This window comes from Gobius niger (genome assembly GCF_951799975.1).
Source record: "Gobius niger genome assembly, chromosome: 15".
Lineage (NCBI taxonomy): Eukaryota > Metazoa > Chordata > Actinopteri > Gobiiformes > Gobiidae > Gobius > Gobius niger.
The window spans coordinates 10,363,952-10,385,861 of NC_136866.1; the positions used below are offsets into that span (position 1 = coordinate 10,363,952).

The 21,910-nt window shown below is 41.7% G+C and overlaps 1 protein-coding gene across 13 annotated transcripts in view; it reads right to left on the reverse strand.

The window, feature by feature from the left end:
• syne1a (spectrin repeat containing, nuclear envelope 1a) overlaps nucleotides 1-21,910 on the reverse strand; it is a 225,183-nt gene that overhangs the window by 202,709 nt on the left and 564 nt on the right. For 9 of the 13 annotated variants that reach the window (XM_079571927.1, XM_079571932.1, XM_079571921.1 and 6 more), the window contains exons 1-2: nucleotides 7,596-8,162; nucleotides 4,997-5,058 (exon numbers count right to left, since the gene is read on the reverse strand). In XM_079571927.1, the coding sequence (XP_079428053.1) occupies nucleotides 4,997-5,058; nucleotides 7,596-7,743 (210 nt within the window). In that variant the 5' untranslated portion in view covers nucleotides 7,744-8,162. Of the gene's footprint in view, nucleotides 1-4,996; nucleotides 5,059-7,595; nucleotides 8,171-21,910 lie in introns of those variants that run through there. The other 4 variants (XM_079571931.1, XM_079571930.1, XM_079571925.1 and 1 more) reach the window with 2 other exon arrangements.

The following is a 21,910-nucleotide window of genomic DNA, read 5'->3' on the forward strand; positions in this document are numbered from 1 at the left end:
GGACACCATTCACAAGAAGATTATCACAGAATTGGGGGTGCGCGGGTGAACATGTGTGTGCACGTGCAAAAAGTAGTGTGTGAAAAAAAAAAGGCCCTCGCAAAGTGCAAATGAAAGTGGGGTATAATTGTGTGGCTCGAGTGGCAGCGGAAAAGATGATAGCAGGCAGAGTAGAGGAGGGACACACTAGCCTGACGTCTTTCAAAATTAATTACCAAACGCAGAAGCTCTCCTCTCTAATTCCACTTCTAATGGCATTTTACGGCTCCGGATATTGGGATATTAGAGTATTTAGACAGCGCCCATATCGCTGGATGACAGCAGAAACAAAATCATTTCAAAGGGATAAATTGCGCCACATGCTAATTGAAGTTAAATTTACCTTTTTGTTCAATATAATCCAAAAGCTAATGGGGACATTTGTGGCTAATTACAAAATAAGGAAGTCATATCAGTTCTTGTATGGAGTTTAGAAAAAAAAATGAATCAAGGGTTTAATGAGCTAATTACATGTGAGTGTCTAGGCCGTAATTGATTGTGAAGAGTTTGAGGATGTGTGTCTGTCTAATGTTAGTCCCATGGTGCAGCATGGATCAGTGGCTTCCCAAAGATCAACAATGAGACAGACGGAGGGAGGGGCAGGTCTAGAAACAGCTTTATTTTGGAGTGGGTTCAAAAGGAAGAGGGCTGTGTCATTATTGTGAAAAAGGATCAGACAATCTGAAATGAAGCAGTAGTCATTGAACTTCAACAGCTTGTATAGACCGTTAAAGGAATAGGCCACCGTTTTTAAATACTGAGATATGTTCTTACCTGATTTTAGACGAGTTGATGCGTAGCTGTCTGGTCTTTAAGCGTGCACTCAGTCACCCAAAAAGACCGCAGATGTTGTTAGCATGAAGCTCTTTCACATTTTCTTGATTTAAATATGGCTACGTGATTCGTTACACGATCCAAGTAACTACTCACGTAACCGTATTTAAATAGAGAAAACATGGAAGAGCTTGGTCGCTTCTAACTTCACCCAGTTTGGCCCAGGAGAAAAACAATGTGCGGTCTTTTTGTGTGACTGAGTGCACACGTAAAAATCAAACAGCTACGCATCAACTCGTCTAAAATCAGGTAAGAACATAGCTCAGTATTAAAAACGGTGGCCTGTTCCTTTAAGGCTGATTGTAGCCGATACGAGGTTCTGTAGTGTGGTGCTGAAATAGAGCTTTTAAAATGTGAAAAATTTCACTTAAGTCATGGTTCACAAATCTAATGAACTATGGTAATAAACGAATAGATTAACTTTGAATTCCATAGAAGCAAACCATCTCAATAAAGGAGACAGAACCATGAAAAATAATAAACGCCTTGAGTGGGAGAACGCGTAGAACTGATTATAATCCACGTTGAATACTGTATGTCTGCACAGTCAGTCAAGAAAATAACATGTTTGGCAGTAAGCTGTAGGACAAAGCATCTTAAAAATTAGCTCTAACGATGGTACAGTCTTTGAGTAAATCCTGGATTTATAAATTGCTCATGATGTACACCAAAATACAGTGTATCATTTTCTTCACTTATCATAACCTCAATGGAGATAATGGAAATTGTTGGAAAGAGACAAAATATGTGTTATTAGTGGTTGCATTTTTAAAAAATTAACAAAATGTAAAATGTACATCTAGTAAAGTTGTTATCACTTTATTAGTCCCAGCTGCCTTCTACACATTTTTACCCAAGTTACTCATTAAAAACATGGCTCCTGCAATCGGTGAGACGTTTAATGGAAACAGTATGAATGCTAAGTGCTTTTGCCCAGGCCTCGGCCAATGCACTGTGATGTACAAGTTTCAATACAGAGTTTGCGATGCGTGGTGCGTGTCATCCACTCCGTCTCCCCTCTGCGCCCTCCAAAAGAAGTGGGAGTGGGAGTAAACACTTTTAAAGCAGCGGGCTAATCTCTGAGAACACTTGGTCCGATGATCGCTGCACTAAAACCATGAAACGCTCGACGGGCGATGAGACCTTTGCAGCTCAGACCGGTCACTTTGTAATTAAAGCTTCTCAGGAAGGATTTGTCAAAATGGAAAGTGAATTCTGCCCTTGTCAGTCCTCTGCTGCCAAACTGGCTGCAACTTAAAAGGCACTTGAGAACTTTTAATTTAGGCTTTAGGATATTTGGAAAGTGAGTACTGCACCCATTAAATTACTTACGAAGTCTGCAAAATAGTAAATAGCTTAAGCTGTGTAAGGAATTAAGAAACTGAGGGCACAAGTGTCAGTCTGTGGTGGGTTTAGCATATTGACAACATAACACGTCAAAATAATGGCTTGTTTGAGATCTTTTGTAATAACCATTGTGCCCAAGTTAAGGTGTGTAATTACTGAGGTCAAATGTAAATTTCTTTCAATATGGCTTAATGGACTGGGCACATTGTAATTGTAAACTATGAATAATTATGCCCTGAACTGTACATATAGTGGAAACAGTTGGATACTGCAGTGCTGCCCTCCAACACTTCCAACTTTCTCTGGTCGAAATCCGACCAAATCTGATGAACCGCTGGGTATAATGAGCCCCATTAATCTCCCGAGTAAATTACCACTCATATGGAAAAAAGTCTTTATGTCGGGGATTGGAAGACTTCTTTTGTTGTACCTGTGGAGTGGGAAGGGAGGGGGAGGAGCAGTGGAAGGAAGTCCTGGCTGCGTTTCTCACCTACCGATTAATCACACACCTTTAGGCACTGAATTAAAAGACCTGTGATAACTGAAGTGGCCCAGGGCATGATCTGCCCCCCGAGACCACTACTAAACCAACTATTAAAATAGCCCCGTCTTGTCTCCCAGTCATTCTCTCCATCTCCCCACACATTTGTAGACCTTTTGAGGGTTTAAAAGAATTCAAATGCATTAGATAGAATAATAGAGCAATAAGCTATGCTGCTACACGTACAAAGTGTAACTAATTAGCATTATCAAAAAAAGTGGTTTGAGAGAACAATCATTAAATGTACTGCACGCAATGTGAAAGTGCCAGGACAGGTCAAACGTCAGTAAACTTGGACTTAAAAATGGAAAGAGCATTCTGTTTAGACGACTATCATATCAATAGGCCCACGACTGCTAAACTACTGCTTAAATGTGTTGAAATAATAGGGGAGAGTGGAGCAGAAAAGACAGAAGCTTATATTTACTAACAAATAATCCAGTAGCAGCCATTAATATCCTAAAAGACTGTTCTAAATTTGTCTTTGAGGAACGTCAGCTGTAAAATCCTCATGCAATGTAGTTAAACCCCGAACTGCATTGTAGAACATCAACTATCTCAATAAAACAGCCCCATCTGCATTGACCTTTCACCCCCACTTCATATAAACCCACTTCAAACGCCCCCCCCCCCCCACCCCCCCACGAGCTGCAGGGACGGCCCGAAACATTTCTGAAGACAAACACGGGCCAATCAGCATCGCTATGGAAACCTCAGGCATCAGGTGAAAGGGTAAGCAGTTTGTGATGAGCGAGGCGAAACGAGGAAAGAGACAGGAGGGAGGGGAACATCTAATTTGATCAAGTGCACGGAGAGGACCTAGCATCGTTATCTTAGTCCAAAGAAATGTGATGCTATCGCTAACCTATTGATTAAATGAAACGGGTAATTAACGTGGAATTAAAAGGTTTTCAGATTTAATGAGTATTCAAGGCACTGTCAAACCAATTTATTTGTTTTCCTCATACTGTCTGGCTCCCAGTCTTAGAAATGTCTGTTTTAATGCAACTGTGAAGAACCATGACAGCAGCGAGACCTAATAAATAAACATCGCATTTACCTCATTATTGTATTTAAATATTGGTAATTTTCTGCAGTAGAAACTTATTCAATTTTACCTCAAGGTTTATTCCCCCCAGAGTGCTTTTCAAATTTGGTCTGTGTCACTGTGTTGCCTGGGCCTTCACAGCTGTCAAAATCGAGTACGAGTCCCAGAGAGGATTGTGGATGATTGAAAAAACACCTGTTTGTGTTTTGCATTGATTTGTATTTGTATTGTGTACTGAACTCTCACATAATCATTATTGTGAAAAAGAAAATCTACTCACTGGTCCATGTATAGTAAAGTAGCTCCAGTGTTTAGATTACTGGGAGTTCACTGAAGATGTGACAAACACTTTTTTCAGTTGTAATAATGGCTTTACCAATAGCTTGAGACAATTAATTGCTTATAATTTGAAAAGTGATCATACAATATAGTTACAAAGGTGCAAAAAGTAGAGTTACTAAACATAACTGCAGTTCTATGAGTGTGAGTAGGCCACCCGGTAGGTGTCCGAATCACAAACAAAGTAAAAGATGCTTGTATCAGCACCAAGCCCAAGTAAAAGTAATGGTGCATGCGTCAAATAGATGCAACTCAGAGACCACACAGAAGACACTTGGAAATAAGTAACATCCGAATATTGTGAAAGATTATGCAAGCTTGGACAATTACAGCTGGTGTTGTAGCGAAAGAGATGGTATTAAAAGCTTTATCCTGGTGTGTCTCTGAACCAAAATGCAAAATGTGAATATGACTGTTTCTATAGTGGTTAAATGTACTGTCCATGTGAATGCTCATTGTCTATCCAAATTAAACGCAATGTTTAAATCTCTTATCCGGTGCAATCTAAATGAGGCACATTGAGACAGCGCGCTAACTAAGACCTAATTACAGCTCCGAGGCAACTGATAGACTGTATTAATGTGAAAGTATTAATTGCTATGGAGTCAAAATCCTTGCTACCAGCCATTTGTGAAAAGTTGCTTGGATGAATAGACAAAGGCTTGCAACTATGGGGCTGTGAGTGTGTGTGCGCGTACGTGTGTGGTCTAAGCTGGCAGACTTAGTCCCATGACCAGCTCCACCAAGGATTGACTGCATACGAGGGGGTGAAATGAGGAAGTTATTTTGCACAATTATCAACAATAGCAAGAGGGAAACTCAATACTGGCGGCCTGCAGTTTTCTTACCTTTGCCAAGTGGGAATTGATCCATTTAGTGAACGTCCTTTTCTGCACTGCCTCTTGCTCATCTGTAAATCAGAGCCCAGAGCATCAGCATGAATCTCATGCAAACAGAAAATGCTTACAATACAATTATCCCATTGTCCATTGTTTTCAGAGCTGGATGGCAATCAAACAAGAATTAACTTTGAATTTACTGATGCATGCTTATCATTTTCACATGTAAGGGACTGACTTTCAAAGAGAAGGCATTTGACATTTAAAGATGGCATTTTGACAAGTCGGATCTCTCCTTATGTGGGTTGAAAGAGGTGCTTTCAAACCTGGCCTTCATATGTTATAAGGGCAGCAGCTGACAGAGATGCTCTCCTTACAGATGTGTTATTTACATACACCATTTAAAGCGGAGGGCAAATGCTGGGAAACATTTTCCTTGTAGAGCAGAGCAAAAGCAAAATGTACATTTTAGATGTATTCTTTTTAGGGGCCACCCATGGCTAAAACTGCATAAGAGAGTAACAAGGGCAAGGCTAATTATTCACTCTCAGATTCACCAGAGTACAGTTATACATATTTTGACCAACAGAGGACCATCTATCCCCAAATAAGCAATAAGATCAAACTCACAACTTGCTTTTTAAGAGGGAGAAGCAGCAAACACAGCCCACCATCACAATAATTTACAAAACTACTACTAAAAATATTAGTGGCTTACATTTGTATTGCACTATAAGCTTGAGTTGCCAAGTTTCTCAAAGCCCTACACTCTGGGTAATAGTCTTTGACTCTATGCTCGGAGATGGTAGCAAAATGCTATATGCCACAGCTGCCCAGGGATAGTCATAAGCGAGGCTGTCAATCTGTGGCATTGGTACCTCCCACCACCACCTAACACTCACACAGCAGACAAAGGCACAAGTAGGTGTCAAGATTCAAACACCTGACCATGAACATCAATTTCAACAAATGAGCCACTTTTGCCACTACTATGGAATTAAAGACACGTCCATAAAATGTCTGTTTTTGTGTTAATCAGATTTGTGTTTTTTCTTACTAGTATTACTGCTACTACTTTTACAGATGACCATGCATGGGACCTTATTTGTGGCAACTACAGGGATGAAACCCATTTAGTACAATCAGTACAATCAATGGCATAGATGTTCTCTCTCTCTGTGCCTAAAAGCCAGAGAGCCACTTCACAGACATGCGAGCAATGTACATATTCGTTCAATATCTTTACATTACCAGAGCCTTTGTATTCAGTGATGCACTTTTCTGCAGCGGTTTATGCTTTTGACAGCAACATTCATTACCTCTTCCATTCCTAAATTGAGAGTATTGCTCGCAGAGATTTGTATGCAGTCGCCTCACTTCTCTCATTAAGGGCGTTATAGATCTCCAGTCTGTACCTGGCATGCTGAGAATACTGCTTCACACTGACTGGCATGTGTGACAGAGGGCTTTTTTTTTTTCTATCCCATCTGCGGCATGGTGCAATATCCTTGAGATAAGATAGGACGTCTGACACAGTGGCTCCCTTTAGCTTAATGAAATATGCTGACGGCTTGATTGCACGAGATAGAAGTTGGTCACCGTGTCAGTGGGTAGAGCAGGGCAGACAGTTAAGAGGAGGTGTGTGTGTGTCTATGCGGGGAGGAGGCTGGTGGTCATACATAATGCAGACACATAGTCATACGTGCCACTGAGCATATCTCCTCACTATGGATTAATCTTTTGATTGGAACCGGGACTGATCAATTATTGATGTCTGGTAATATCGGAAGAGAATGGGAAGAGAGAAGAAAGTCGAGAGTCGAGCTTGAATCTGATTGCGATTGTGTCTTTTGGTGGATGTGGTGCCAGCCCTAGACGCAGGGGCAGGGTGACTTTGAGATCCAATTTTTTTCTAAATCAAAAAGGGTTAGTCACCAGAGCAAGACTAACAGCACTGATTCAACACACGTCCCTGTTTTCTTTTTTTGTGCTGAATTAGTTTCATTGCAGCCCACAATTCCAATTCCAATTAAGACCAAATTGAACATGACCTCCACAAAATTACAATCATCTCCAAGCTTTGGAACAAAATTTACATGACATTTTTCCAAACTTTTTCTAGTGATTTCAACACATTTTAACAGCACACAATATCAATGCGGATTCTGTAGGAGAGAGACATGGGGATGCAGGCGGACAGAAGATGAATGAATGGTGCCTAAATCCCAAATGAGCCGGCAAACAGCCACAGGGTTAAATAGAGAAAAATGTAGACATCTGCCCACAGCACTGGGACCCCAAGACCTTATCCCCGCATGTTTGCATCACCTGCTGCAGGCTGAAGAGACCCGCACACACACACACACAAACACGCACACACACACACTGACACAGACTCTGCCAAAACTGGAAACGCCCCCCTCGCCAACAACGTCTGCCCATCCAGCGCTTTACACACACGCCACCCCTCCCGCACCCAAAACAATCTCGCCTGCAGAGAGGAGACTGCCGGTACCACACTGCAGTAAAAAAAAAACACTTACTACAACTACTGTATACTTGTATCCCCCCCCAAAAAAACGCAGTACGCTGCTGCTGACCCACTTACCACGCAGGTATTGATACACTCCGGTCACCAGGTTGAGGGATGTGTTACTTCTTTTCGGGGAGGAGGATTCGCCCCCCATCCGTCGTGCCATCTTGTGCCCCAGCCTCTTCGGATCCTGTCTGCTGTCATGGGGACGTTGGGAGGACATCCACGATCGGCGATAAAGAAATAAAAAAAAGCTACAGACTTAACCTTGTCCCTGCCCTTGCTACTTTTTCAGGGGAGATGTGTCTCAAAACAACTCCCCAGGGATGATGTTGAACTGTTGCTCTGGAGGAGGAAAAAAAGTGTCCCCAAATTTGTGTCCAGATCTCGTGTCCTCCTCGCCGTCCTGTCCTGCAGTGTGGATCCGCAAGCTAACTCAGTGTTTCTTTTTTTTTTGCAGCCTGGGTTGTGTGATGCGAATGTTCGTGCAATGTTCTGGCTTGTTTTGTGTGCGTGCGTGTTAGAAGTGAGAGCATGCAGTGCGGTGCCGGCTTGCCTCAGCATCAATCTCTCTCCCCTCTCTCTCTCTCTCTCTCCCTCTTTCTGAACTATACTCACTCCCTCCCACGTTCTCTCACTGACTGACTCCAGGCTGCGGGGAACAGTCCACTTCCCACCTTACGGGCCGACCAATCAGAGCGCGTGGGAATAGTGATGTCACAGAACCAAAAGGGAGTGAGTTGAAGGGGACCGTTTAGCTGGTTAGGAGGGGAAGGAGGAGTGCGCCTTTAGCCTGGCAGCTCCGGGACAGACGTGCAGGAATTTCCTATGATTATATTGTATTAGCCCCCCCCCCCTTCCCTCGGCTCGACGCGGGTAACATGCGGAGCTCTGAAGGTTGGTGGCTTTGCGACTTTGCAAAAGCCTGAAGGGGAGCTAGACTATCAATGTCCTGGGTGTTTTGCTACTGTATTGAAGTCACTTTTATCTCTAGTGACTGTCTGTGTGTCTGCAGCCTCCGGGGAACAGAGCCATAGATATAATATAGTAGGTAAACATCTTTTATGAAAGCACATGCACCATAAAAGGATGCACACAATAGATAGACAGACTGGTGAGTAAGATGGCACGATAAAGGTACTACAATACTTCAAAAGATTCAAAAAAGGATTCTAAAAATATTTCAATAAATTCCACATTTGCATTTTTTGCCCTGGATGTCAAAATGAACCCTCATAAACAAATTTTGATTTCAGTAATGAGGTACTCACGAGTCACAGATGATGTCAAATATCTTGGATGCTATGTAACGGCTGATCTTTCAGATGATAGAGAGAGACAGGCATACGTAGGTAGTGGCATAAGCTGTATGATGTCAGGCAAATGTGCAAGCTACACAGGCTCTGTTTATATCCTTTTCCTCCTGCTTGTATACAAGGCACCTTTGGCTTAGCTATAAAAAGAACAGTTTGAAGGATTTCACAGTGGAATGCAATGCAACTCACGGAGAATATTGTTGAAGTGCTTAAGGCAGTGTTCAATTTGTCAAAACGAATCTTACAAACAGTATCCCAGGATAAGTAAGTAAGTTGGCCACTGTGGGCCAACCTGACCAGCATGTTTTTGGAGGTCGGGGAAACCGTCGCACCCGGAGGAAACCTGGCTGGCTGCCTTCAGTCTCCTCTGATCCTCTGAAACGGTGCAGCGCCTCCTGGGTTTGTCCCTGCTTCAGAGTGTGGTGTCCTGCACTGGTCAGAGGTCCTTCCTCTTCCTCCTGCGCAGCTCCCTCCGCTCCACAACAGCCTTCAACCATCTTCTAGGAGGAACATAGCAGCTAATCTGCTTTACTTTCCAGTGAACAAAGTGATAGAAGGCATGTGTGGCTTAGCTGTGAGTCTTGTCTTTAGCTCATAAGCTAGCTGCTTGTTTACTATCAGCTGATTTCTTCAGGACCTTTCTTATGGACGCTAGGTAAAAAAAAAAAAACTGCCGAAGCCACAAAACAATGTGGAACACAGAAACCGCAAATGCAACTCGCAAAAAAATGCAGCTGTACCAAGAGAGAGGGAGGTTGCTGCTTGTTTACTCGTTACCATGACAAAAAAAAACTAATAATAAAATAAGGTGCACATTGAAAATTCGGAGGCATTGTCACTCTTGTCTGTATAGTTTAAGTACAATTATCATTTTTTGTATAATTTATTAAATTATATTGCCCCCCTACTATGAACCGACTGTTCTATGCTCTTAAGGTTTGAATGGAACTGAATTAACTACAGCAGACAATGACCATCCAACCCCACATTCATCAAAAGCTAAGCAACTTTTTACCTGTTGTAACAAAAAAAAATTTGTCATTTGTAATTCCTGTACAATGAACAGCACATCTCTTAGTCTAATTTATTTAGCGTGGGCAGCGACAATAACGAGCCGCAGCTCTTTCTGTTGAATACAGACCCAACACAATGGCTGCTTTGTTCGCTCAAACTATTGTGAATTCCACATCTAAAAAGACCCTCTCCAAAATCCAAGAGCCACTACAGTCACTAGGAACCGGATCAGACGTAGCGCTGTATGTGTTAGTGCCAAAATTACCCCCAGACACCACTGCCATCAAGGCTGCAGTGAAATTACCCCCAAAACGCAGCACTATTTTAACACTGCCTCTCATTTTCATTCATTTGCAGCCCACATACTTTGCAACACCTTAAAATGAATAAGCAATAAGGATATCAGGGTTAAAAATGAAAGGGCCATTTGTCATTCTTGAGATTTTCCCATTTTGTTCTTTGGGTTTTCCCCCGTAAGAGATTTTAATTATGAAAGTCATCAATAACCAATGGCAGCTGTCATCCGCTTTCTGTCTTCTCTTAATCGCTATAGTGACACTCTTCACATTGAACTCGGTCTATGTTTGAACCAGGGCAAGGTCCATTTCACCGTAACTTTTGGTATTTACTGTGATAGGAATATATGAATACAAATATATGAGAGTAACTCATCAAAAAAAGGTTGGGTGTGGTGCTTGTTCAGTAAAGCTGAGAACAGTTACTTTGAACATTTGAACCTTTACATACACTTTCTTTGTTTTGTCTTGCAGTGGTAAAGGACAGGTTTCAAATTCAAAGGCCATTAAGTTCATGTAAATTCTCTTTATATAGTCCACAATATGTTTTAACACACATTATATCAACAGTATGAATGATTACCTTCAATATTTATAATTCTATACTGGCCTTTGCTGAATATTTCATAAGCACTCATTTTCACACCTGTTTTCCACACAGTCTATAGCTCCATTGCTATAAACTCAGGTATTATAGATAAAGACTAGGATTCATGCACTCTCTTATTTACATATACATTGCTTCTACTGCCTCACTCAACACCCTAAAAACACAATTTTACGCTCGTGGAAGGGAAAATTCGGCAAACGCCTGCAGTCCCCACTCAATAATAGCACAACATCACAATAGCCAGACTTCAGCGCTGTATAAACAAAAATCTATTGTTGCAGGGCTTTTCTTGGTGCTTTAGTTAGCCGCTGCAAGAACAGGGATGTTAATAATGGAGAAGACTATTGACTGGTGATGAGTGCATGAACAATTCATTACAATTTAGTCCAATGTTTATGCTTTACTGGGAAAATCTTTTATCTTATTTAGGCTACTGTATATTTGCCAAAGCCAGTCAAACTAGGGGGAACTGTCCAAGGTGCTGAACTGGTAGAAAAAGATATCACTGGACATTTTGCAAGAGAACACTAAGAGTTGTTATGTTTTAGTGAAATAGCAGCTAGACAATGAACTTTTCCCTTTATGTGCAAAAAAATCTTTTTGTTTTTATGTTCTTTAGCAGTGAGAAAAAGCCATGTCCCTGGGGAGCTAAACTGTTTAGCAAAAACAACCCCAGGACGAAATCTGCAACAAGACAGCAAGGAATCATGGGGCTTATTAGGATTCGCAATAGGAGCGGGGGAAATGGCAGCGGCAGGTGTTATGTGCAAATGGGACAAATACAAGGCTGAGCAGAGCAATTTTACATCCACAGTTATGCTCCCCCTGTAGGCTGTGGCCCCTCTAGAGTGCACCCCTCCTGAAGGAAGAGGAGACAAGAGAGGGGCGGGGGGGGGGGGCGAAAACAAACTCAATCTCAGCTGGTGTGGAGCCCCTGGCAGCGTCTCACAGCGCCGGATCCTGTCTGAGGTTTAGGGGCAGGTCACAGGTCAAAGTCCCACTGCTTAAAACACAGGGTTGAAAAGAGGAAGAAAGAGGAGGAACAGCCCTTTCCAGCCGTAAAAGCGGAAAAGCAAACGTAGCTGCAAGACGCTACTTCTACTCGCACTGTTGTTCACTCAGCCTAAGGATATTTGGATTTTCTAAGGAGCCAGGAGTTCTCATTTTGTCTCATGTAAAGTGGGAAGAGGCACAGCGCCCCCTTGTGGTAGCTATACCTAAAAGAGCAAAGATTTATACACTCTCTGCATGACATTTTATCACTTTAGGCGTAAATCTGTTAATTGCAATGACGTAAAACCTATTATCATTGATAGGTGAGTGACTATTCAAAGGAGAGCACGTTTGATCGACACAAGAACGGCTACTGACAATGTGGAGAGAATTGTTGAAAATCCTTTGCACCTGATAAACCAAACCATTTGCCACAACTTAATGGGAAACCAATGAGCAGATTGAGATAAAGGTAATGTATAGCTTTGAGGATTCGATTGGAGGAATGCATCAAAGACACTGCTGGCTGAAAACATAATCTTGATGAAAGCTGAATATTATCTGAATATACGGCACATAGGTCAGGACCAGACATAGAAGAAAGAGAAAATGAACACACTCAGCACATCTCTGTTGTAAATTGGCGTCTCCCTGATGACCCCGCAGTGCACTTAAGGATTTCTGATCTCTCTTAATCCATTAATGACTCCCCCTTCGCCAGCTGTGATTAGGCCTGGTCAGTTATGGACACACAGTCTCCAGATAACAGTGAGATATATTGAAAGTGCGGTGTTCATTTAGTAATGGAATAATTAAATTATATTATCAGCATATTTCAGCCTGATTCATATTGAGGACGTAATTGAGACCACATCCACTGTGAGTAATCTTGTAAGCATTATGTTGCTGACTAATAATAATAAAAATGATGATTATTAAAGTCGCATTAATCAACTTTTTATGTGGGGAAAAAAAGTTGATATTAGTGCGTATTTGACCTTGTAGTGACCCAGTGGCTGTATGAGTGGTCAGCATGGCACCTTTACTTTCCATCACAGTGGTCTCTAGGACAATCCAGAATCAATTGTTTGGAAGGTTTTCACTGCTGACCACCACCAGACTCTCACCAGAAAACCTAAAAAACAATTGATCCTGGAGCGTTGCAGAGACCACTGTGATTGTAAGTAATGTTGACATCTTAACCAATCATACATGCTGGGTCACTACAAAATCAAAAACACACAAATATCATAACAAGTTGCATAATGCACCTTTAATAATTAATTATTCACACAAATTTCAAACACACTACATTTACCCGGACATCTCCCACCGGTCCCCCATCCAAGTACCAACCAGGCCCTACCCTGCTTTGCTTCAGAGATCTAACGGGATCGGGCAGAGCAAAGGTTGTAAGGTAAACCACCAAGTACCAACTGAGAAACATTTGGCTCTCTGAGCAACATCAGATCTTGACCAGGTCTATCACAGGAACATTACAAAATCTTAAGTAAAAGAACCACAAACCCCCAAAAGTACAAAAACTCGAATTAAACAAAGTGTAAAACTGCATGAGCCTATAAGGCAGCTCCTGCACCAATACCACAGTTTGTGAACCATTTTTCTATTCAATTATATCAGACACACTTTACAAGTACAGTAGATGAACTATGTACATTGTGTCTCCTGCATTTCTCACCTTATCTGACACCACCAGCTTTTATTTGGGATTTGCACTGGCACAGGACTGTACCGTCTCATTTTGATTGGATTAGATTACATAATTTACCTAAAGATGATGCGATATAAATTGAAATAGTCATGTAATCCCTATTTCATTTACAGAGCACACATCTATAGAACATTTTAATGTTTGCCTGATGAAGGAAAACAAGTGTATTCCATCTCCTGGAGGGGTGTAACATTAATGGAACATGTCGGCTCGCACTATCATGGACTAAATGGACTGTGCTGTGCTTCCAAGGTGAGTACGCGGTAATTGCTCTGTATAGAAACACACACATGCACGCAGATCCTTAATCCGCAAACTGCTGCGGCCACACATCCAATCATTTAGCCCAGTTTTGGTGGTTTTCCTGGCTCCCCACCCTTCCCCAATAGCTTTATATCCGCCATCCCCCCCCCCCCCCACCCCAAAATTCCAGCTTTTCCCTTTCACCCCAACAATTCCTAATTTAAAAAACCCTCTCGTGTGCACTTCCGATGGCGTGCTTGAGCTCTCACACCTCAATAACATCCTCTATCTTCACACGGCTTGCTCATTTACACCACATTTTACTCGTCCTGACATAAGAGCCGGGGAGGAAGTCCAAATGCCACCCCATTAGCATACATAATTACATTTCAGTAATAATGACGGAGCTCTGAGGAGACTGAGAAGGCAGGAACAAGTCAATGTGATTATCAAAACAAGCCCCTTTTATATCCTTTTCAAGCACCATCCAAAGCCTTTTGCCATGGCAGATGTGCGGCAAAGGCACTTTAACGTTGACAAAAGTGTCCAAATATCAAGGGATTCAATTAGGTCCCGGGCCAGTGACACACTCGTTCAAAGCTATTCAGCACCTGCAACAGCGCCACGCAGAGAGTAAATCAGTAAGTCATCATTATGGATGGATCCAGAATACAGGGGAAACCACACAACAAATTATCTCCTTCTAACAGCATCGATCTGATTCACTCAACTCCGCATTAAAGCTGCGGCTGCACAATAGAAAAGCAGGGAAACATTTTATATTACTGTATGTTAATGTGTTGAAAAGCCTTGTTGATAAAAGAAAGTTCAAGTGATAGAGGCATCAGATTTCTGTTCTGTCATAACTATGAGCCCAGATTTTAGATGAAAATTTCAGGACTAACATACTGTAGGTCTATCCAAGTGTAAATGCACCAGAATTTAGCATAACCGGGACTTGCCACAGTTTGAGAGTTTGAGATTACATGAGCTACACCGCGTAAAAGTCTGTGTGAGGATTTGGACTCCATTGTTGCAGCTAGACTTCTCTTTATTATTAAATGAATACACGAAGAATGCATTTTAGCTCCATGAACAACCCGACACGTGGCCAACAACACAAAGCGGCTACTCCTCTCCCGGCACCAGGGGTCATCTCCAAACCCCTATCACTAAGAGCATTAAAGAACTCAATTTAGCTTTTAAAAATGATTTTCAGATTTCCCACTGTACTCTACTCTGCGGACGGAGTGCAGCACTGGGTCAGACAGTCTAAGCTCTTTATCCAGGTTCACCGAGCAGCTACATGCTCTATAGACGTGAAAGGAACGGCGTCAGCATGCGCTAAATAAATCGCACTAGACGCTGAATTCAGTTCTATCCTTCCTCACAGCTGAAATATAAACATAACTCAAGCTATAGAAAGATTAAATGCCATTGAATCGAAAACGCAAAGATATGGACAATCATTTAGATAGCGAAGATTCTTCTACGTCACATGAGGTCAACCCTGTAGTTTAGGCCTATCAAAACCATGCGATTCTTGTATTACTTCTGCAGTTCATTGTGCAATATTCTCTCACGTGTAAATCTATTTCTATTTAAATAAATCTCTCAGGTAATCATACTACTTGTCAGAAAAATTCAACAGCCTATTCTTCCGATATCGTTCAACCCTAACTGGAACAAAGCCAGAATGCTGCACATTGAGCAACACCGTCACACAGCAATCTAGTTAAAGAGTATTTAGGCTCATGCAGCTGTGGCCAATTATTGTCTTAATGTGACAGATGTATAACTTTCATTTGATTTTGTAACCACCTGTCCATTCAGCCATCGATCTCACTCTGTGGAATTTCATTTTTCCATATCTGCAGAACTTCCAGCACATCACACAAACGCTTGCTTTTACTTGTATATAAAGCTCTCTGTAATTAAAAAGCAGTGTGTCAGGTCAACAAAGAGCTTCTGCTGTAGCGATCACAGGGAGTTCAACGCAAGCCCGGGGGGTATACGACAGGAAATAACTTCAGCAGATGCACGGAGACAATTGTTTATAAAGCAAACATTACCGTATGTCTAGGGTTGAACTTTGAAAGAGGTGTGCATTGGGAAAACATAAGCAACATAGCAGCGGTTAATATTGCATTCTGAAAGCAAATGCTGTACAGTGGGAAGAAAAACTGAGAATTTCTTACATTTCTGCTTAAATTGGTCATAAAATGTGGTCTGATCTTTATTAAAATCTCAAGAATGAGTAAACAGGGTCTGCTTAAACGAACAGCACCCAAACATTTACATTTTATCATATTTGTATTGGCAATAACATGTAAACATTCACAGGACAGTGTGGAATAAGTGAGTACACCTCCTGGCTGAGGATCCTCCAAGAGCTAATACGAGCGATCGCGATGTCATCACATCCGTTGGCCGTGGTAGGCACATATTTGATAAACATTTTATTAAAATCCTATAATCAGCAAAAACAATGTCCATAAACAGGGCATTGCTTCTCTTGCGCTGTAACAGATCTATAATTCTATAAAACCGAGATAGAGGCCTGTATGCATCAGCTGCCTAACAAACATCCGGTGAAAATTGCGGAAGTAAACAATAACAGCGCTCGTATCCGAAAAATGTATGCAGACATTTAGTCAGGTTGTCAGGAGTCTTTTGTATTAGATGAATCAAAAAACAAAGTCTGCACAGTTCACAGGATTTGGCTAATTAAGCAATGGTAAATTAATAGAGTTTATTGAATCTGGTAACAATACTAGTTAAGACTTTACTGAGCATGTTAACCCAGCGATTAGACTAGATTATAGACATTTCTAAGTTCATTCTATTTCCACAGAACTCAGCGTCAAATTGTGGAATAATCCATCCCCGGCAGATTAAAATAAAGCTGTGATCGCGTTCTCAGGTATGGCTGCTGAACTCATCGCATTATCTGACCAACTGACCCCCGAGAGGTCACCACTCCCCCATCTGTCCTCTATTAAAAACCCCTTTAGAGCTGAACACGGGCCCAGGGGCACAGTGTCCTCGTCCAATCCCAGTGACAGGTAAAAAGGGACAGGCGTCTGTGTGTGAGAGATAAGTGCATGGATGGGACAGAAGCATCAGAGGAACTATAGCCCAATGTGTTCAGGGGTCAAGGGCACTGCTTTGAGGATTTTTCTAAAAGGGGTTTTGTTCTGGGTGTCCTACAAAAATATCTCACTCATCAATCTGCCTAGATCCAAGGATGTCTAAGAAAACTGAAAACTGTATTGTATCTGAGCTGCTTTTACTCCAATGCAGCTGATTCAAACTAATAAGGTGTGAATGGGTAAGTTAGCCACAGTGTTCCCGGGAGTGTATAAATCATGTTCATTGTAGAGATGGATTTAAATATTTAGCTATAACTATTTTTAAAGACAGAACATGACAACTGATATATTTTGGTCTGATAGTTTTACCCCTAGAAGAGTCCGGATAATCCTTCTCACAAAACTATGGTCCTAGGGTAAATTTTATCTGTTAAAGGGACTATACAGAGTTTAAAAAGTTAAAATTATGTGTTTTCCCCCCTACATGTTCCATCAATGTCCTATGGTGTAGAATGAGCCCCTCAAAAAGTAGTTTGGGTCCAAAGTGCCGTCATGCACAAGCTTAATATTGAGACTGCAATTACGCGCAAGACCTGAGGCGGCAGTAGTGAGTAAAAAATGACCAACTTGCATCTAGTCTCTTTAAACAAAACCAGTTTGGTATCGTAAAAAAAAATGTAGGTACTACCGGTATTGAAAAAATGAATATATCGAAAGCAGGTACCAAAAAAATTACATATCTTTGAGTTAAATCTTTTTTAATCTTATTTTTGCCACAATTTTTCTCGTTTTCACAATTTTTCCCTCATTTTTGCTCATTTGTTTATTTATTTTTTACCAATAATTTCCCTATTTCCACCCATTTTTTTTCTCCAATTTTCCCCTCTTTTTGCCCAAATTATTTCTCATTGTTTACTCATTGCCTGACATTGGAGATGACACATCTAGAACATCTAGCATTTGTAAGAGTAGCATTCAGGTATCGGTATCGAAAACCGAGTATCATTAAAGTACTGGTATCGAAAAAAAAAAATGCAACAGTACCCAGCCCTATTTGTGAGTTAAAGCTGACTGATCAAAGTCAGGTTTATTGTCAGTTCTACCACAATAAAGAATGTATTGAATAATTAGATTTTAACAATGGACAGTATCTGGAGTAATATCCTCAGTATCAGCCTGTCTGATCACATCAGGGGGGACTGTGGTGTAGATGTCAGGGGACAGCACCTCATTGTGTGGGCAGGACCCCTCCGGTGGCCTCATTTTGCGGCGTGTCACTCACCTCCTCTCTGCGCGTCAGGTTAAGGAGATTATAATCTGATCTGTCACTGATGTGCGGCTGAAGGCTGGACGCGCACAATCTCACACAGCCGTTCATCAAACACAGCGCACTGAAAACAGGGGCTGAACCAGAAACTACCCATAACCCCGCGGGGCAGACAGAGCATGTGCTGGATGTCAGGTCCTGCGCGGCGATCGTTATGGCAACCGCTCATAAACATTTGCAAGGACGAGACGGGGGAATAGCAGAAGAAATAACATCAGCGCTGTGGCTCAATGGTGTCCTGGGATTGTGCTGGCTCATATACAGCAGATATGGAGTTATTGCAAGACCCTACCACAAAATGTGTCAAGAATGTTTTCTCTAGTTTTGACAAGCCTGATCTCTACTTAAAACAGCGCTTTTTATGACTGGATTGTGAATAAACTGTTTGTTTGACAGGTTTTAATTTTTGCTCATCCAATTTGTTTCTTGCTATAGAACTATTATCTTTTCTGATTCTGTCATAAAGATTAGTGATATATAGTGCAGTGGTTTTGTGCAGTCGTTCAGTGATGCGCTAGCACCTGAAGGAGAGAAGGAGTAATAGCTTTGTGTAAAAGCTTTGACAGCTTCATGGACTGGGTCTACCTCTGTGTTTCTGTATTCAGCTAAACTGCGCTCTCCCAGAGGTGGAAGTGGGAAAGTAAAAATGAAGCAACAGGGATATTTTAACAGCTAGACTGCAATAAAGTGTTTTGTAATAATGTAAAAACCTGTTTTTGTCAGCAGAGTAAAACTAAATCTAAACCTAAATCAGTCCAAAACGGTCTCTGGTTACAGCTCTGATTAAAAGTACTCAGCCATTGCCAGCTACATTTTTATCACACTATTCAACATCACATCACATATGCTTCACAAATACTGGGCAGCCCAAATTGCAGCTATTTCGAACAGTTTGCTCCGATGTGTGAGAGCGCCAGTGCTGCAGAGGATAAATGGCATTGTCAGATCTGAACAGGAGGCTGGCATGGCTCAAGGTGACCGTCTGCCTGGGCCCGAGCTGGACCAGAATGTGGCCCCTGGCAACAGGATGTCACTCTGGCCCCGTGCCAACCTGGAGAGGGGTCCCACCAGCCATCAGACACCAGCACCGGAGTATGGGCTCCCTCTGTTTGTCCACTCTGTTGTCTCTCTCTTCCCCCTCTCTCAAGCTTGAACCGCCTATCCCAGGAGTGTGCAACATATCAAACGGCTAACAAGCTAATATTGAATGAAATTAAATTTTAACAGCAAACTGCATTTATTTGATCCATTTAATATTCCGCTTGTTGCATTAATTCCAGGCACTGAACACCTTGTAAAACACATTTAAAGTTTTTAAACAACAACGTGGTAAATGATGAATTGGGTTGTGCTGCAGAGTCAGACAGCTTTAGGGCTTTAAAGCAGACTATTCTACACAAAGTACTGTCGAACATGCAGGGAAAAATGCTGACCTGGTGAGTGCCCACAGCCAGACCACTATTCAAAGTCCCCTTTCTCCTCAATATCTTTAATATCCAGACGCACATCGCACTTTCTATAAGCAACTACCGGTAGTCTCTGCACCTCTTACTTGCCTGAAGTGCATGCGCCACTCAATCTGTGCTTTTCAATACAAAAAACCCATCATCCCACGCACTGCAAACCCCACCAGGTGCTCCCTACACACAATAAGTCGTAAAACCCCCCAGGCGTAGGCGTCGTAGTTGTGCACCTCCGCCGCCTACACATGGATCGGACAGGTGAGGAAAACCCAGTCCGACAAACAGCGCGTTGCTTTTTCTCATTAACGAGTGACAACAAACAGCCAAATTCCACAGCATATGGACTAGTTCAATCTGGGATGGGTTTCAAAGCGGCCGCGCCATTCGCTGCCATATGGTGTCACTAATTGCTGTTTTTCTGAGGTAAACCAAAAAGGATGGGAAAAGAAAGGAAAAACACAGCATAAAAAATGGGTACACGTTTTTGATGTGGCACTACCAGCAGCAAACAGCCAGAGGAGATCTTTTTCTAATCAACTTGGATAATTTCAAGACATTGGCTCTCTGTAGAGAGCTACATTTGAATCTAATCAGAATTCAAATTACAGACAAATGGCATTGGATTAACTCACTTATCTCGCAGCTAAATTATGTAAACTTGAATTGCAACGATTGGAAAAATAGCATTTAAAAGCCATCCACTTGAAACATACTTATAATGAGAAGCTGTTAACCAGGATGGAAGCAAACACTGATTGAATTTACAGATGTCACTTGGGACGGTCCCTATAGGCAACACAGAGACACGTGTTTTGTGTATGTTCCAGCTATGTTCAGGGCTGTTTCATGTTAATAGAAACATAAGCTTTGATAGCCGCACGCTTCGAGTCTTGATTCACCACAAGTGGTTTTGCCCTAGTCTCCCGGGAGAGCGGACCGGGACAAATAAAGGATCAAATGAAATGTCACTTTAGATTAGACTCAGCGTGGCCCTGTAAATAAGCGACTGCGAACATCTGAACGGAAAGAAATCAGATGGGAGTTCAGGTGTCAGACACTGCAACATGTGGGAGAGCAAACCTACATTTTGAGGGGTGAACTAATAATCACAGTGCTAAAGTGTGTGCAGTAAAGGCACAACAGGTAAAGTATGAAATGTACCTGAAGCTTAAAAACAAAAAAACAAAAAAACAAAAAAAAAACATATATTTACAATATACTGGGTGTACTGCAAATTCTTAATCATTGTAGTATATGTATTTTCTGTAGGAATGTTCATGGTTAATCTGTTAATTAACTAACAGTACAAAAAACAGATAGAACCAAATGTAAAGTAATGCACAATGCATAATGTCAAATCAGTGGCTAACAATGGGTTAAGTGTTTGATAAAGCAACCAATTAATAAACAGGGCTTACTAATTGTTCATGTAATAGTTATGTTATAACAGCTTCCTTGATAATTGTGTAGATGTAATGGTGTTATAGTCAGATTGAAAGATATATGGTGCAATAGCTTCTTAAAAAACAGTCTGGTGCCATGTGTTTAGAGACAGCTGTAATCAAGCAGAGGATAAAGAGGGCACTGAGCTACAGAGAACACTGGTAACAGAAGTGAAAGCACTGGTTTTGGAAAGCCTGTCTCCAGAATCTTTGTAAATACGCACTCATCCATCACCATTGTCTCCGAGTCGCCTGGAGCCGAGTTTCTAAATTTAGATCAATGGCAGCAAGCGGTCTTGATCCAGCAACTGCGCTCACACACCTGCACGCTGTGATGCAGAGGAGTCACATGGCTCTGACGCGCAGCTCACACCGAAACTGCCACCTCAGACACCGCACACGGAGCGGCCATGTTGGATCCACGCTCTCATATCACCTGACTCACCGGCTGCGCTTTGCATACTAATCGGTCACACTTGCAGATAATAGAGCGGATGCAGCAGGGGAGTTGACTATGTTAGGTCACTTGTCATCTTAAAGCAAACAGTCATACAGGTAGAATAAGCGCTACCTGTAGTTCATATGCAAATAAAGAGATCAAAGATATGGTTATAGTTTACATGTGAAATCGCATGTGAAATAGCATGTAATTGCATGTGCCAGTAACAGCAAAACCTGCTTTTATGTGTTTCATACAGACAAACACTGCAGCCTTAATTCACTTGCATGAGAAAAAACTACCGCATCAGCATATCCTGCATGTTAAAATTGGTTCATTAAGTTGTACAATGATGCCCTCTTTACAAACTGGCTTAGTGGACAATCCTGCAAAGTCAGACACAACTATGCGCAAAGGCACAAT